This window comes from Nycticebus coucang, chromosome 18, assembly GCF_027406575.1.
Source record: "Nycticebus coucang isolate mNycCou1 chromosome 18, mNycCou1.pri, whole genome shotgun sequence".
Lineage (NCBI taxonomy): Eukaryota > Metazoa > Chordata > Mammalia > Primates > Lorisidae > Nycticebus > Nycticebus coucang.
In genome coordinates, this window is record NC_069797.1 from 55,864,122 (window position 1) to 55,882,573 (window position 18,452).

At 45.3% G+C, this 18,452-nt stretch overlaps 1 protein-coding gene across 8 annotated transcripts in view; it reads right to left on the reverse strand.

Moving 5' to 3' along the window:
• The window catches only part of MED24 (mediator complex subunit 24), a 44,791-nt gene that overhangs the window by 18,335 nt on the left and 8,004 nt on the right, over positions 1-18,452 (reverse strand). For 2 of the 8 annotated variants that reach the window (XM_053568151.1, XM_053568149.1), the window contains exons 1-4: positions 15,934-16,496; positions 15,755-15,837; positions 683-721; positions 306-379 (exon numbers count right to left, since the gene is read on the reverse strand). In XM_053568151.1, coding sequence (XP_053424126.1) covers positions 306-379; positions 683-721; positions 15,755-15,837; positions 15,934-15,994 — 257 coding nt within the window. In that variant the 5' untranslated portion in view covers positions 15,995-16,496. The other 6 variants (XM_053568145.1, XM_053568147.1, XM_053568144.1 and 3 more) reach the window with 6 other exon arrangements.

The window sequence follows — 18,452 nt, forward strand, 5'->3', positions numbered from 1 at the left end:
TCCCCAGAGTGCCTGGCACTCCCCTCCCAGAGAACAGAGCGGGGAAGCCAGCAGAGTCCTGGGAAGATACCTAGCCCCTTCAGCTTCCACTGGACAAGATTTCAAATGAGCTACTCCAAACAGAGAAGAGGCTTTCTGTCCTAAGGGAGTAAGTACAAAAGGGTGGGTATGGGCAGATGCGGGATGGGGGTGTGGACATGGAGAAAATAAGTGTAGGAACCCACAGGTGTCTTAGTCCGTGTGCCAGAAGCTTCTTCGCACTAAGCTAATTTGGAACACTATGAGCCCTTCGCCCTGGCCCTTACCTGAGACGGTCACAAAACATGTCCATGATATCCAGCAAAGCCTGAATACACAGGTCCCGGGAAAAGTCATCAAACTGTGGAAAGAACAGCGGAGATGCTATGTTCCAGTCAACCCCTGGGCACACACACAAGGCAGACTCCTGCCTTCTTTCCTCCAACCTCAGGTTTGAGACTCAAAATCCTTTCAACAGTGAAAACTGGTGCCTAAGTGCCAGCCCCTACTTCCCAGGACCTCCCCCTCCCACAAAGGCCAGCACTGCCAGCCTGAGGCATCACATGCTGCCTGTCCAGACACAGAGGTCGCACAATGAAGGGAGCCATGGAACTGGGGCCTTGTCTGGCACTCCCCATCTAGCTCTTGAGTGGCTCTGTCATACCTTACTGATAGCTGTGAGGACAGAAGAGTAGGACACCATCTGGAGGGAAGGAAGAAAGGTGATATTCAGCCAACTGGTCTCCCACAGTTGAGAACAAATGCTGAGGTTTAAAGTTGCTGCAGCTCTCCTGAAACTCCAACCTTTTCAAAAGGCCTTCCTCAACCTATTATAAGGATAGTGACCCTGTACATGCTAAAAAAATTTTATCTTAAATTTCTGTTAGTAGGCTCAGCACCTGTAACTCAAGCAGCTAAGGCACCAGCCACATACCCTGGAGCTGGCGGGTTCGAATCTGGCCTGGGCTTGCCAACAATGACAACTACAACCAAAAAATAGCTGGCATTGTGGCGAGTGCCTGTAGTCCCAGCTACTTGGGAGGCTGAGGCAAGAGAATCACTTAAGCCCAGGAGTTGGAGGTTGCTGTGAGCTGTGATGCCACAGCACTCTACCCAGGGCAATAGCTTGAGGCTCTGTTCAAAAAAAAAAAAAAAAAAAAGAAAGAAAGGAAAAAATAGTTATAAATGGCATTCTCAAAATCAGTGGCACAGTACATCAAAATAAGAAAGCAGAATACAGGCTCAGCACTTGTGGCTCAAGCAGCTAAGGTGCCAGCCACATACATCTGAGCAGGCGGGTTCAAATCCAGCCAGGGCCTGCCAAACAACAATGACGGCTGCAACCAAAAAATATCCGGGCGTTGTGGCAGGCGTCTGTAGTCCCAGCTACTTGGGAGGAGGAGGCAGGAGGATCGCTTGAACCCAGGAGTTGGAGGTTGCTGTGAGCTGTGATGCAATGGCACTTTACCCAGGGCGACAGCTTGAGGCTCTGTCTCAAAAAAAAAAAAAAAAAGAAAGAAAGCAGAATACAGGTCGGGCACAGTGGCTCATACCTATAATCCTAGCACTCTGGGAGGCCAAGGCAGGTGGATTCCTTGAGCTCAGGAGTTCAAACCAGCCTGAGCAAGAGTGAGACCCCATCTCTAAAAATACCCAGGTGTTGTGGTAGGCGACTATAGTCTCAGCTACTTGGGAGGCTGAGATGAGAGGATTGCTTAAGCCCAAGAGTTTGAGGTTGCTGTGAGCTGTGACACCACAGCACTCTACCCAGCGTGACAAAGTGAGACTCTGTCTCGACACAAAAAAAAAAAAAAGAAAGAAAGCAGAATACAATGACAGAAATGATCAGGCCAATCACACCCCTCATAGGCTGTCTCTGCTTGAATAGAAACCTTCCAAGGATTTTTTCTTTCCTTTTCCTCCCAAGGATTTAAGAAGAAAGTTAAGTCAGCCAATTAGGGTGGCTCATGCCTAGCACTTGAGAGGCTAAGGTGGGAGGATCAGTTGAGACCGGGAGTTTGAAATCAGCATGGGCAACACAGCCAGACTCGACTGCATCTCTATTAAAAAAATAAAAATTAGCTGGGTATGGTATCACATACCTATAGTCCCATCTACTCAGGAGGCCGAGGCAGGAGGATCAATTGAGCCTGGGAGTTCCAGGCTGCAATGAGATATGATCATGCCACGCACCACTATCCTCCGCCTGGGTAACAGAGCAAGACTCTCTCTCTAAAGCAGCGGTTGTCAACCTGTGGATTGCGACCCCTTTGTAACAATGAAAATACATCCTGCATATCAGATATTTATATTATGATTCATAACAGTAGCAAAATTACAGTTATGAAGTAGCATCGAAAATAATTTTTATGGTTGTGGGTCACCACAACATGAGGAACTGTATTAAAGGGTCACGCCATTAGGAGGCATTAGGAAGGTTGAGAACCACTGCTCTAAAGAAATAAGAAAGAAGAAGCTAAGTCAGCCTCAATCACCTGAGAATGGCAGTATTTCCTTCCATGTATAATTTCCTATCACCTGCACATACGGCTCTCTGTTCAGACATCTTTAACTAACAATCTTGGATGAACAATCAGTGGAATATAATCAGTGCTCAGAATCACCATACTGTGAAGCCAGAGCTAACGTCTGACAGCGATCAGAAGGTTGGAAGCCTGCCTGGGAAGGATGACCATAAAGTTCCAGGCGAGTGTTTCTTTATTCATATGATGTCCCCATAGCAAGCACTTGGCAAAGAACTGAACTGTGCTGGATACCGACCTGAAGGGGGAGCTGGATGTTCCGCTGACCCCAAACTACCAGGAGGGAAACCCCCCCAATTCTGTATATTCAGAAGGATGTAATCAGTCAAAATCAACTGATGGTCTTCAAATTCTGAATGCTATTCAGTAAATTTTTGCTAACTGTATGAATTAAGCACTGCCACTCCCAGACCTAAAAATATTTTCCAGGTGGTGAACTATTTTACATGGCAGAATCTGACCTATTCCAGTCTTAATAATTCTGTCACTGGAGAAGCTCTGAACCACCACAAGCTCAGAAGCTGGAGACCCTCTGAGTGACCTGCCACACTTGTGGCCAGCTCTGCATGAGCCTGCAATCACTCTCTAATCCTCTCTGCTCTTCTTCATATTCAACACCTCCAACCACACCTAAGTACCTTCTGGATGCACAGCAGGGGACCGAAAGAGCCTCTTGACTCAGAAGGAAGAATAAATTACTGATTTTGCATAGCACTTGACAAGTAGCAAAGGTCTTTTCTATCTATTTATTTCTCTCAATGTTACTTCAGCCTCTATCTCCTTCTTGCCTTTCCCATCAGTGTTTACACATCTCCAGATTCTTCTATTTTTAGGAGAGCTTCCTGCAGACCCCACACTTCCATTTAACCACCACCCTCTCTTCACACACATAAGCATTCTCTACGTGAATTGTCTCTACCGCTCCACCTTTCGTCCACTCTTCAACCCACTCCAATCACTTCTGTCCTGACCACCCCATGAATCTGCTCATTAAAGTCATCAAGAAACTCTTTTATTTATTTATTCGTTGTTAATATTTATTTATTTTTGAGACAGAGTCTCACTCCATTGCCCTGGGTAGAGTGCTGTGCAGTCATAGCTCACAGCAACCTCAAACTCTCGGGCTCAAGAGCTCCCGTCTCAGCCTCCCAAGTAGCTGGACTACAGTACCAGTCACAATGCCCAGCTAGTTTTTCTATTTTTGGTAGAGACAGGGTCTCACTCTTACTCAGGCAATCCACCTGCCTCGACCTCCCAAAGTGCTAGGATTACAGACATGAGCCACCTCACTTGGTTCTTTTTTTCTTTTTTTTTTTAGACAGAGTCTCATTCTGTCACCCTGCATAGAGTGCACTGGCATCATTGTAGCTCACAGCAACCTCAAACTCTTGGGCTCAAGTGATCCTCTTGCCGCAGCCTCCCCAGTAGCTGGGACTACGGCACTTGCCACAATGCCCACCTATTTTTAGAAACAGAGTCTCACTCTGGCTCAGTCTGGTCTAGAACTCCTGAGCTCAGGCAATCCATCCACCTCAGCCTCCCAGAGTGCTAGGATTACAGGCATGAGCCACCGTGCCTGGCCATATATAGTCTTTTATTTATTTATTTATTTATTTTTTGGCTGGGGCTGGGTTTGAACCCACCACCTCCAGCATATGGGGCTGGCGCCCTACTCCTTTAAAGCCACAGGTCCTACCCTATAGTCTTTTAAAGAAAAACATATGTCAGGGTGCCCACAGCTCTGGTTAGAGCACCAGCCCTGAGCACTGAGGGAGGCAGGTTTGAACCCAGCCAGGGCCTGCTAAAAACAAAAACAAACAGGGCGGCACCTGTGGCTCAGTCGGTAAGGCGCCGGCCCCATATACCGAGGGTGGCGGGTTCAAACCCAGCCCCGGCTGAACTGCAACCAAAAAATAGCCAGGCGTTGTGGCGGGCGTCTGTAGTCCCAGCTACTTGGGAGGCTGAGGCAAGAATTGCTTAAGCCCAGGAGTTGGAGGTTGCTGTGAGCTGTGTGAGGCCACGGCACTCTACCGAGGGCCATAAAGTGAGACTGTCTCTACAAAAAAAAAAAACAAAAACAAAAACAAAAAAGTATGTCAGACTAAATGGGCTCCCTGCTTTCTCCATGTCTTACTTTCCTCAACTGAGTCTTCAAACTACAATCGTTTGTAGTTTGTACAAAAACTATAACCACCCCAAATTAATCTACAAAGCTAAAGAAATCTCAGTTAAAACACGATAGGATTTTTACAGGAACTTAATAAGTTAATGCTAAAATGTGCCTGAAAAACAAAATGCCCGGCAGCGCCTGTGGCTCAGTGGGTAGGGTGCCACCCCCATATACCGAGGATGGTGGGTTTGAACCTGGCCCCAGCCAAACTGCAACAACAACAAAAAAAATAGCCGGGAGTTGTGGCAGGCACCTGTAGTCCCAGCTACTTGGGAGGCTGAGGCAAGATAATTGCCTAAGCCCAAGAGCTGGGGGTTGCTGTGAGCTGTGATGCCACAGTACTGTACAAAGGGCAACAAAGTGAGACTCTGTCTCTAAAAAAAAAAGCCCAAAAAAGCTAAGAAAAAAATTTTTTGAGACAGAGTCTCATTTTGTAGCCCTCAGTAGAGTGCCATGGTGCCCTAGTTCACAGCAACCTCAAACTCTTGGGCTCAAACAATTCTCTTGCCTCAGCCTCTTGAGTAATTGTGGCAGGTACCTACTTTTTTGGAGACAGGGTCTCACTCTTGCTCAGGCTGGTCGAAAACTCCTGAGCTCAGGCAATCCACCCACATCAGACCCCAGGTGCTAGGATTACAGGCATGAGCCACCGTGCCTGGCCCAAAACTAATAAATTTTTCAGAAATAAAACAACTAGCCAGGAGTGGTGGCTCACACCTGTAATCTAAGCACTCTGTGAGGCCAAGGCAGGTGGATTGCTTGAGCTCAGGAGTTCAGCTATGTGGGAGGCTGAGGCAAGAGAATTGCTTGAACACAAGAGTTTGAGGTTGCTGTGAGCTGTGATGCCACAGCACTCTACCCAGGGTGACAGCTTGAGGCTCTGTCTCAAAAAGAAAGAAAGAAAAACTGAGGCAAGAGAATCACTTGAGCCGAATTTGAGGTTGCTGTGAGCTATGACACCACAGAACTTTACCAGGGCAAAAGCTTGAGACTCTGTCTCGAAAGAAAAGAAATAAAACAACTAAGAGAAAATTGCCCAGCACAGTGGGCAAAACACACTATATAGCAAAGTATCTCAAGAATGGAAGAAAAAGTCTCCAATGTACTCAGCCCTACTATGAAACCAAGTTATAGCTTTCATATGAAATTATAGCCCAAGAATATGGGGAAAGGGGATAGGGAGGGGAGAAGGGAGGATGGGTGGAGGGAGGGTAATTGGTGGGACCATACCTATGGTGCATCTTACAAGAGTACATGTGAGGGCGGCGCCTGTGGCTCAGTCGGTAAGGCGCCAGCCCCATATACCGAGGGTGGCGGGTTCAAACCCGGCCCTGGCTGAACTGCAACCAAAAAATAGCTGGGCGTTGTGGCGGGCACCTGTAGTCCCAGCTACTTGGGAGGCTGAGGCAAGAGAATCGCTTAAGCCCAGGAGTTGGAGGTTGCTGTGAGCTGTGTGATGCCACGGCACTCTACCGAGGGCCATAAAGTGAGACTCTGTCTCTACAAAAAAAAAAAAAAGAGTACATGTGAGATTTACTAAATGTAGAATATAAATGTCTTAACACAATAACTAAAAACAATGCCATGAAGGCTATGTTAACCAGTTTGATGAAAATATTTCAAATTGTATATAAAACCAGCACATTATACCCGATGATTACAATAATGTACACAGCTATAATTTAATAAAAAACAAACAAACAAACAAAAAACACACACTATAAAGCTATAGTAATCAAAATAGTAAAAGTAATAGTGCAAAAAAAGGACAAATATGGGCGGCGCCTGTGGCTCAGTGAGTAGGGCACCGGCCCCATATGCTGAGGGTGGCGGGTTCAAACCCGGCCCCGGCCAAACTGCAACAAAAAAATAGCCGGGCGTTGTGGCGGGCGCCTGTAGTCCCAGCTGCTCGGGAGGCTGAGGCAAGAGAATCGCGTAAGCCCAAGAGCTGGAGGTTGCTGTGAGCCGTGCGAACCGAGGGCGGTAAAGTGAGACTCTGTCTCTACAAAAAAAAAAAAAAAGGGACAAATATATCAACCAAATACACTAGAATATCAAAAAATAGACCCTTGTCTATAAGAAAATTTAAGATATTCCAAAGAATTGGCTTAGCGCCTGTAGCTCAAGAGGCTAAGATGCCAGCCACATACACCAGAGCTGGCAGGTTCGAATCCAGCCTGGGCCTGCCAAACAACAATGACAACTACAACCAAAAAATAGCTGAGTGTTGTGGCAGGCACCTGTTGTCCTAGCTATTTGGGAGGCTGAGACAAGAGAATCACTTCACTCCAGGAGTTGAAGGTTGCTGTGAGCGGTGATGCCACAGCACTCTACCCAGGGCAACTGACTGAGGCTCTGTCTCAAAAAAAAAAAAAGAAAAAGAAAAGAAAAGAAAAAAGATATGACAAAGAATAGCTTATTTGATAAAGATAATTGGTCAACTATCAATCTATTTGGAAAAAAAAAATCTGGATCTGGGGCGGCGCCTGTGGCTCAGTCGGTAAGGCGCCGGCCCCATATACCGAGGGTGGCGGGTTCAAACCCTGCCCCGGCCAAACCGCAACCAAAAAATAGCCGGGCATTGTGGCGGGCACCTGTAGTCCCAGCTACTCGGGAGGCTGAGGCAAGAGAATCACTTAAGCCCAGGAGTTGGAGGTTGCTGTAAGCTGTGTGAGGCCACGGCACTCTACCGAGGGACCGAGGGCCATAAAGTGAGACTCTGTCTCTACAAAAAAAAAAAAAAAAAAAATCTGGATCTTTCCTCGCACTACAATAAATTCTAAATTGATTAAACAAAATAAAAGTCAAATACTAGCCCAAATTGGAGAATATATTTATGATCCTTAGAGCAAGGAAGTCCTTAAGTAAGACAAGGACCGGGCACAGTGACTCATGCCTCTAATTCTAGTGCTCTGGAAGGCTGAGGTGGGAGGATCACTTGAGGCCAACAGTTCCAGACCAGTGTGATGGCACACAACTATAGTCCCAGCTACTTGAGAGACTGAAGCAGGAGGAATTTTTTTTTTTTTTGTAGAGACAGAGTCTCACTTTATGGCCCTCGGTAGAGTGCCGTGGCCTCACACAGCTCACAGCAACCTCCAACTCCTGGGCTCAAGCGATTCTCTTGCCTCAGCCTCCCGAGTAGCCGGGACTACAGGCGCCCGCCACAACGCCCGGCTAACAGGAGGAATTCTTGAACCCAGGCGGTTGAGGTTGCAGCAAGCCATAATGAGCCCACAGCGCTCTAGCCTAGGCAACAGAGAAAGACTCTGTCTCAAAAAAACCTCCAAAAGACTATATTTAAAAAAAAAAAAGGACAAACATGACAACAAAAAAACATTAAAAATTACTGCATGCTAAGAAAAAAAATTACAAAGTTAAAAAAGTGAGAGAAAGGCTCAGTGACCATAATTCAGTGGTTAGGGCTCCAGCCACATACACTGGGGCTGGCAAGTTCAAACCTGGCCGGGGCCTGCTAAACAACAATGACAACTATAACAAAAAAATAGCCAGGCGTTGTGGCGGGCAGCACCTGTAGTCACAGGGAGGCTGAAGCAAGAGAATCGCTTAAACCCAAGAGTTTGAGGTTGCTGTGAACTGGATGCCACAGCACTCTACCCAAGCCAACATAGTGAGACTCTGTCTCAAAAAAAAAAAAAAAAAAAAAGTGACAGAAAATCTTAAATATACATAACAAATGAGGATTAAAAATAGAATATAGAGGGCGGCACCTGTGGCTCAGTCGGTAAGGCGCCGGCCCCATATACCGAGGGTGGCGGGTTCAAACCCGGCCCCGGCTAAACTGCAACCAAAAAATAGCCAGGTGTTGTGGCGGGCACCTGTAGTCCCAGCTACTTGGGAGGCTGAGGCAAGAGAATCGCTTAAGCCCAGGAGTTGGAGGTTGCTGTGAGCTGTGTGATGCCATGGCACTCTACCGAGGGCCATAAAGTGAGACTCTGTCTCTACAAAAAAAAAAAAAAATAGAATATATTAAAAAAATACTTTAAAATCAATAAAACAGGCCAGGCCAAGTGGCTCATGTCTGTAATCCCAGCACTCTATGAGGCTGAGGTGAGAGAATACTAGAGTTAGAACTCCTAGAGAATACTGGGAGCTCAAGACCAGCCTGGACAACACATTGAGAACAACCTCTAGGCTTTTACTTGGTCATGAAAAGGGGGGTCCATTTGCGGTCTATGGTGAATGTATATGGCTCTGTAAGCCTATCTTTCTCTTTCTCAATAACCTTTGTTTTATGCTTGCTCTACTTTGGGATGTCTGGTCATTTTTTAACCAAGAGCACTCCAAGAGCTGAGGACCCAGTTCTGAAACCTCAACATTTTAGGAGACAGGTAGCTGCCTTGAAACCCAACATTAAAAATAAAAAAGTGGGGCGGCGCCTGTGGCTCAGTCGGTAGGGCGCCGGCCCCATATACCGAGGGTGACGGGTTCAAACCCGGCCCCGGCCAAACTGCAACCAAAAAATAGCCGGGCGTTGTGGCGGGCACCTGTAGTCCCAGCTACTTGGGAGGCTGAGGCAAGAGAATCACTGAAGCCCAGGAGTTGGAGGTTGCTGTGAGCTGTGTGAGGCCACGGCACTCTACCGAGGGCCATAAAGTGAGACGCTGTCTCTACGGAAAAAAAAATAAAAAAGTAAAGAAGATGAAGAAAAAACGGAGAGAGTGAGTGGGGGAAACAAACAAACAAAAAACCTCTAGAAAAAATTTACATATTAGCCAGCTATGGTGGCACAAACCTATAGTCCTAGCTACTTGGGAGGCTGAGCCATGAGGGTAGCTTAAGCCCAGGCATTCCAGGCTGCAGTGAACTACCATCAGATCATTGCACTCTAGCCTAGAAGACAGGACAAGACCCCATCAAAAAAAAAAAAAAAAGGGTGGCACCTGTGGCTCAAGAAGTAGGGCGCCAGCCCCATATACCAGGGGTGGTGGGTTCAAGCCTGGCCCCAGCCAAAACTGCAAAAAAAAAAAAAAAAGAAAAGTAAGAATTTGACTATTTTTTTTTTTCACTCCCCTCTTGAGAGGGGTCTCACGGGCAGCTCCTGTGGCTCAGTAGGTAGGGTGCCGGCACCATATACCAAAGGTGGCGGGTTCAAACCCAGCCCCAGCCAAACTGCAACAAAAAAATAGCTGGGTGTCGTTGTGGCGGGCACCTGTAGTCCCAGCTACTTGGGAGGCTGAGGCAAGAGTAAGCCCAGGAGTTGAAGGTTGCTGTGAGCGTATGACACCACAGCACTCTATCGAGGGCGACAAAGTAAGACTCTGTCTCTAAAAAAAAAACAAAAAACAAAAGAGGGGTCTCCCTATACTGCCCAGCTGATATGTTGCCCAGGGTGGTCTTCAACTACTAGTCTCGAGTAATCCTCCTGAGTAGCTGGGATTATAGGCACAAGTGGTAGTAAGAATTCTTTTTAGCTTGATCAAAATGATCTAAACTGACCATGGTGATATTTGCATACAACTCTGTGAATATACTGAAAACCGGTGAAAGGTATATCTTTTTAGTTTTTTTTTTTTTGAGACAAAGTCTCACTTTGTGACCCTTGGTAGAGTGCAGTGGTGTCATACATAGCTCACAGCAACCTCAAACTCTTGGGCTCAAGCGATCTTCTTGCCTCAGTTTTTTGTTTTTAGTAGAGACAGGGTCTCACTCTTGCTCAGGCTGGTCTTGAACTCAATCCACAATCCACCCACCTCAGCTCTCCAGAGTGCTAGGATTACAAGCATGAACCACTACGCCTGGCCTTTAATTCTTTTTAATTTTTCTTTTTTTTTTTTTTTTTGTAGAGACAGAGTCTCACTTTATGGCCCTCGGTCCCTCGGTAGAGTGCCGTGGCCTCACACAGCTCACAGCAACCTCCAACTCCCGGGCTTAAGTGATTCTCCTGCCTCAGCCTCCCGAGTAGCTGGGACTACAGGCGCCCGCCACAACGCCCAGCTATTTTTTGGTTGCAGTTTAGCCGGGGCCGGGTTTGAACCCGCCACCCTCGGTATATGGGGCCGGCGCCTTACCGACTGAGCCACAGGTGCTGCCCTTTTAATTTTTCCTTTTTTTTTTTTTTTTTTTTGGTTTTTGGCCGGGGCTAGGTTTGAACCTGCCACCTCTGGCATATGGGACCAGCACTCTACCCCTTGAGCCACAGGCGCCACCCTTAATTTTTCTTTTTAAAGACAGGGTCTTGCTCTGTTGTCCAGGTTAGAGTACGATAACATGATCATAGCTCTATGGAGCCTGGAGCTCCTAGGCTCAAGCAATCCTCCCACCTCAGTTTCCTAAGTAGCTGGGACTATAGGCATATGCCACCATGCCTACCTAATTTTATTAATACATATTTTGTAGAGATGGAGGTCTAATTATGTTGATCAGGCTGATCTTGAGCTGTCAGCCTCAAGTGATCCTCCTCTGCCTTGGCCTCCCAAAGTGCTGGAATTATAGGTATGAGCCACCATGCCTACCCTGAAGTGTATAAATGGGTAAGTTGTATAGTATGTGAATTATTTCTCTATAAAGCTGTATAACAAACAACAAAAAAAGAAAATAAACAGAATAATAGGCAAATGATAAACCTAAACAGTTCGCAGAAACATGTCATAAACATGAAAAAAATGTTCAATATCACAATCATTAAAAGATAATATATTATAATGTGATATAATTTTTTCCCTCTGGAAACAATTTTGGAAGAGTCTGTCCAATGCTGACAAAGATGTGGAGAAATGCTTTTAAACACTATAGATCTGGGTGGCACCTGTGGCTCAGTAGGTAGGGCACTGGCCCCATATTCCAAGACTGGGAGGTTCGAACCTGGCCCCGGCCAGCTAAAACAGCAGTGACAACTGCAACCAAAAAAAAAAAGCCGGGCATTGTGGTGGGCACCTGTAGTCCCAGCTAGTTGGGAGGCTGAGGTAAGGGAACTGCTTGAGCCCAAGAGTTTGAGGATGCTGCGAGCTATGAAGCAACAGCACTCTACCAAGGGTGACAAAGTGAAAAACTCTGTCTCAAAAAAAAGAAATAACCTAAATTATAGTACATATGGAACATTAAGCAGTAGTTAAGAAGATTAAGGTAAATCAATATGTACTAACATAGAAAACAGACATAATGCTGAGAGAAAAAAGGAAGTATTATGTATCAACTGAGAAATACTAGTCAGCAATTTAAATAAAGAATGAACTGCTGACATACGTAACATAAATCCCATAAACACTTCTGTTAAACAAAAGAAATTGTATACAGAATACATACTATATGACTGCATGTCTATAAAATCTAAATACAGGCAATAATTGGTGATAGAAATCATTCAGTGGTTACAGAAGAGGCAGGTGGAACAGAAAGAGGAAAAAGGTAAGTTTGTGGGAGAATGGAGATGCTATCTTATCATAGACATTGGTGACATGAGAAGACACAATTGAACTGAATTGATCTTAAGATTTGTGTATTTTATTGGGCAGCGCCTGTGGCTCAAGGAGTAGGGCGCCGGTCCCATATGCCGGAGGTGGCGGGTTCAAACCCAGCCCCGGCCAAAAAAAAAAAAGATTTGTGTATTTTATTCATATATGTGTATGTGCATTTAAGCAAATCCTATTCCTCTTCTTAAAACCCTTCAGGGATGTCCAACCCTTTTGACTTCTCTGTGCTACAATGGAAGAAGATCTGTCTTAGGCCACACATTAAATACACAAACACTAATGAAAGCTGATGAGCAAAAAAAAAAAAAGTCCATGCATAATTTTTGTGATATCCACCACCACAGATAAGCAAGAAAGTCCTAAACAACCCCCATATGGGCCTCAGGCCATAGGCTGGACAACCCTGGGAGCTGAGTGATTACCTTTTATCCTAAGATAAAGTCCAAACGCGTTAGCATCATCCACAGGCCCCTTACAACCTTACCTCTATCCCTCTCACTAAACCAGTCTACTCCTTGAACTGCTACCTTAGCAGTTCTAAAGGTAAAGTCCAAGGACTCCTGTGGATCCCCAAGACCTTTTCAGGGAATCTAGGAGGTAAAAAAAAAAATTTTTTTTTTTTTCATTTTTTGTTTGCTGTTTTTGGCCCAGGAGGGGTTTGAACCCCCTCCGGCATATGGGGCCGGCACCCTACTCCTTTGAGCCACAGGAGCCACCCTCAAAAATATTTTTAAAATAATACTAAGATCTTATTTACCTTTTCATTCTAGAAAAATACCCACGGTTTTCTGAAAAGCTTTTTTTTTTTTTGAAACAGAGTCTCAAGCTGTTGTCCTGGGTAGAGTGCCATGTGGCCTCATAGGTCACAGCAACCTCAAACTCCTGGGCTTAAGCGATTCTCTTGCTTCAGCCTCCCAAGAAGCTGCGACTACAGGTGCCTCCCACAACGCCCAGCTATTTTTTGGTTGTAGTTTTCATTGTTGTATGGTGGCTCCAGGCTGGATTCGAACCCGCCAGCTCTGGTATATGTGGCTGGCGCCCTAGCCTCTGAGCTGTGAAAAGCTTATTAAAATACTCCTCCCTGGCCAGGCGTGGTGGCTCACACCTGTAATCTTAGCACTCTGGGAAGCTGAGGCAGGTGAATCGCTCTGAGCTCAGAGGTTAGAGACCAGCCTGAGGCAGAGTGAGACCTGTCTCTACCAAAAAAATAAATAAATAAATCCGGGTGTTGTGGTGGGTGCCTATAGTCCCAGCTACTTGAGAGGCTGAGGCAAGAGAATCGCTTAAGCCCAAGGGTTGGAGAGGTTGCTGTAAGCTGTGATACCACAGCACTCTACTGAGTGTAACATAATGAGACTCTTGTCTCAAAAAAATAAATAAATAAAATACTCCTCCCTTTTCAAACTAAACATCTGATGCATGAGCCCAGACTTTCCTCATATACTTTAAGCGAAACAGCCTATTGCAACAACTGAATGAGGAAGCAGATATAAGAATTCAGTTGTCTTCTGTTAAGACAGACATTAAAAGAGATTTGTAAAAATGTAAAACAATACCATTTTTCCTAATTTTTTTTTGTTCTGGAAAATGTGATTATATTTCATTGAAATAACCCATTAACATGTAATCGGTGATTTTTGTTACTTTTAAGTTTACTAATGAATATTTTTTTAAATTTCTCAGTTTTAATTGTTTATTTGTTTGTTTTGAGATAGAGTTGCAAGCTATCGCCCTGGGTAGAGTGCCGTGGCACCATAGCTCATAGAAAGAGGTAATCCTCTTGCCTAAGTTTTTTGTTGTTTGTTTTTTGTTTTTTTTTTTAGTAGAGACGGTGTCTCAATTTTGCTTAGGCTGGTCTTGAACTCGTAAGCTCAAACTAACCACCTGTCTCGGCCTCCCAGAGTGCTAGGATTAAAAGCATGAGCCATTGCGCCTGGCCCTCAGTTTTAATTTTTAAGATATAAATATGGATATAATGCACATAAACAGAAAATAATTCTGAAGAGTGTAAAGAGGTCCTGAGAGCAAAACTGCTGCTCTAGCCATACCAAATTATTTTCACTTCCTAAACATATCATGTGATTTTGCCTCATAGAGTTGCATATGCTTTTTCTCTGCTTTGCGTGTTCTCTTCAATCTGCCTGGCTCACTCCTTAACATTCAGGTCTAAATTTATTTTTCTTTTTTGCAGTTTTTGGCTGGGGCTGGGTTTGAACCCACCACCTCCAGCATATGGGGCTGGTGCCCTACTCCTTTGAGCCAGAGGAGCCACCCTCAGGTCTAGATTTAAACATCACTTCCTCCAGAAAACCTTCCCTGATTGTTCAGACTTGATTGGTGCCCTTTCCTGAACTCCCATGAGTCAACTTACAAATTTTTGAATTTATGATGGTGCAAAAGCAATGAACTTTTAGTCTTCTTTTTTTTTTTTTTAAGACAGAGCCTCAAGCTGTCACCCTGGATAGAGTGCCGTGGCATCACAGCTCACAGCAACCTCCAACTCCTGGGCTCAAGCAATTCTCCTACCTCCGCCTCCCAAAGAGCTGGGATTATAGGCACCTGGCACAATGCCCAGTTATTTTTTGGTTGCAGCCATCATTGTTGTTTGGTGGGCCGGGCTGGATTCGAACCCGCCAGCTCAGGTGTATGTGGCTGGCGCCTTAGCCACTTGAGCCATAGGCGCAGAGCCTGCTTTTAGTCTTCTATACAATTATTCTGTTTTTCGCATTCAGTAAAGCAGTCAATAAATTACATTAGATGTTCAACACTTATTTATAAAATAGACTTTATATTAGATGATTTTTCCTAGCTGTAGGCTACTGTGAGTGTTTTGAGCACGTTTAAGGCAGGCTAGGCTAAGCCATGATGTTTGGTAAGTGAGGTATATTAAAATACATCTTCAACTTATGATACTCTCAACTCATAATGGGTTTATCCGGATGTAACCCCATCACAAGTCAGGAAGCTTCTGTCCTCTGTCCTAGCCTTTATCATAAACCCTATTCTGTGACTGATCGCTAATTTTTTTTTTTTTTGTAGAGACAGAGTCTCACCTTATCGCCCTTGGTAGAGTGCCATGGCGTCACACAGCTCACAGCAACCTCTAAATCCTTGGGCTTAGGCAATTCTCTTGACTCAGCCTCCCAAGTAGCTGGAACTACAGGCGCCCCCCACAACGCCCGGCTATTTTTTTGTTGCAGTTTGGCTGGGGCTGGGTTTGAACCCGCCACCCTCGGCATATGGGGCCGGCGCCCTACCCGCTGAGCCACAGGCGCAGCCCAGACTGATCGCTAATTTTATAAGTCTATATTACCCACTAAGTTTTTTGTGTACTGCGATCAGGTCTTGTTCACAATTGTGTCCTCAGGGCCTAGCAATGTCTGGCACATACAAGCATATTTATTGATAAAATAAGTTGAATGTAATATTCATCTCAACAAACAAAGTATTATTTTTAAAGGAAGACTGGAACTCAGAGAAACAATCTGTTCAAACAAATTAATCTACGAAGCATAAGCTGACAATTGCACTCCAAGTCTTTTACCTCCAAAACCCTCACTCCTTGAGGGTGGGAGGAAGGGGCACTTTACCTGAGAACTAATGGCATACTTCAGGTAAGATAGGATGAGAGGATTGGGAGAAGGTCCAATCATGGCCTGCTCCAGTAGTGCATCTGCAAGGGGAACGACAAGTAAGAATGTGATTATGACCTTTCTGGGTTTATTCTTTATCCCTCCCATCTTTCCTTCCCACTTCACTTGAGACCTGCCAGATTGAGAATATCCCAGGTGGCTCCTTTGGGAAAAAATTTCTTCATGTTGATTGCCCATTGGTAGTCACTCCATCGCTCCTTCCAGGCTTGTAAAATGGCTTGCTTTAGGTTCACCACCTTCATGACTTCACTCTGAGGAGGCGGGGCAGGTGGCAAACAGCCTCCAGGTGGGGGAAATGAAGCTAGAGCAGAGATAGGGTTCTGAGGAAAATAGGGGACGGCAGAGTTAACAGAATGGAAAAGATGTCGGAAGGTTTAAGCAAGGCACAAGGCACAAGAACTATAAAGAAAAAGATGGACTGGGGTAAGATAGACAGCCCATCAGGCTCATCCGTCCTTGAACTGGGACACCAAAAAAGAAGGTATCTAATTCAAAGACCAAAGAGGGTCACAACGGGTTAATCCAGTATCGGTTGCCTAATTATGCCCTTAATTCTAGCCGAGTCCCTCAGCCACCACCACCACAGATACAGATTTTTTCCCTTTATTTTCTCCACCTTTCCCAGGCCTGTAACTATAATTCCCGATTTCCTTTTCATTCACCGCCTTCCCAAATTTAAGCCTACCGGACAACCTAGTTCTAGAGCCTAGGCATCGCCATTTTGACACTTATCAAGAAGTTCGTTTTCTATTGGCTGGGCGGAACATAGACGAACCAATAGGAATTCAGCAAAGAACCCGGTGTCTTCTGGCAATTGTAGTTCTTCGGCCTGGGACCGTATTTGCGCTGGAAAGGAAGCTAAAGAACTAATCTAGATATCCCCGCATAATTTCTCTCCTTTAAGGGAAGAATTCCAGGAGCTGAGGCAACACAGAGACTCTGAGGCTTGGGGAGCCCGACAGGTTGCTTGCAACCAGGCGTCGCCCAATGACGTCACCGTCGACCGGGATTCTCTGTCGTATGCTAACACCCTTTCGTTACCTTCTAGTTAGTAGGCGCGGCAAGGGTGTGGCGTTCAGCAATAGATTCTTCCTCTTTCCAGGCCATTTTTTGTTCTTCTAAGCCCCTGGGGTTACCAGAGTTCTCATTTCCACACCTGTAAAGCGACACTGAGGTGTGGTTAGCTGTACACACATCCATACTTCCAAATCTGACCGGCCTCCCAGAATCTCCTGGCCTTGCATACTGCTTGTATACAGGGGGAAGGAAGGAGGAAACTGAAGTTAAGGTTATCAAAAACAAGAGAACTCTGAGACACTGTCATAGCCAAAACGGCTAAGGAGACCTGATGACAAAAGGTAATGTGGGATTATGAATAGGATCCTGGAACGGAAAATAACATTAGGTAAAAACTAAGGAAATCTGAATAAAACATGGAGTTTAGTTAATAATGATGTATCAGGCAAGGCGCTATGGCTCATGCCTGTGATCCCAGCATTTTGGGAGGTCAAGGCTGGAGGATCGCTTGGGACCAGGAGTTGGAGACCAGCTTGGGCAACAAAACAAGACCCTGTCTTCAAAAATAATAATAATAGGGCGGGACAAGGTGGCTCGCGCCTGTAATCCTAGCCCTCTGGGAGGCCAAGGCAGGTGGATTGCTTGAGCTCAGGAGTTTGACAGCAGTCTTAGCAAGAGCAAGACCCTGTCTCTAAAAAAACTAGCTGGGCATTGAGTCGGGAGCCTGTAGTCCCATCTGGAGGCTGAGGCAAGAGGATCTCTTCAGCCCAGAAGTTTGAGGTTGCTGTGGGTTGTGTAGCCAAAGAACTCTACTGAAGGCAACAGAGTGAGACTCTACCCCCAAAGAAAATAATAACAATAATAGTGTATCAGGTTTCGCACCTGTAGCTCAGCGGCTAGGGTGCCAGCCAGTCACATACACTGGAGCTGGTGAGTTCAAATCCAGCCCTGGCCTGCCAAACAACAATGACAACTACAACCAAAAAATAGTCAGGCATTGTGGCGGGCGCCTATAGTCCCTGCTGCTTGGGAGGCTGAGGCAAGAGGATCGCTTAAGCCCAAAGAGTTTGAGGTTGCTGTGAGCTGTGATGCCATGGCACTCTACCAAGGGGGGACATAGTGAAACTCTGTCTCAAAAATCAAAAAAATAATAATGTATCAATATTGGTTCATTAATTGTTACAAATTTACCATACTAATGTTAAGATGTTAATAAAAGGGGAAATCGAGGGCAGGGTATGTGAGGACCTGCTACTACTACCCTCAAATTGTTTCCTGTAAATCCAAGCTTTTTTTTTTTTTAAAGTCTATGGCAATTTTCTTTCTTTCTTTTTTTAATAAACTTTATTTTATTTATTTATTTTTGCAGTTTTTTATTTCTTGGCCCAGGCTGGGTTTGAACCCATCGCCTCCGGCATATGGGACCGGTGCCCTACCCCTTTGAGCCACAGGCGCTGCCCCAAGCTTATTTTAAGTTTTTTTTTTTAATCTTGTTTATCCCAAAGAACCATATATAAATTATTATGCCCAAGACTTTGGGCATTAGCCTTTCTTTTCCCCTCAGTAAGAAGCCCAAAAGCAAATGTAATCCACCTCTGACTCCAGTGTTTTAGCTTCC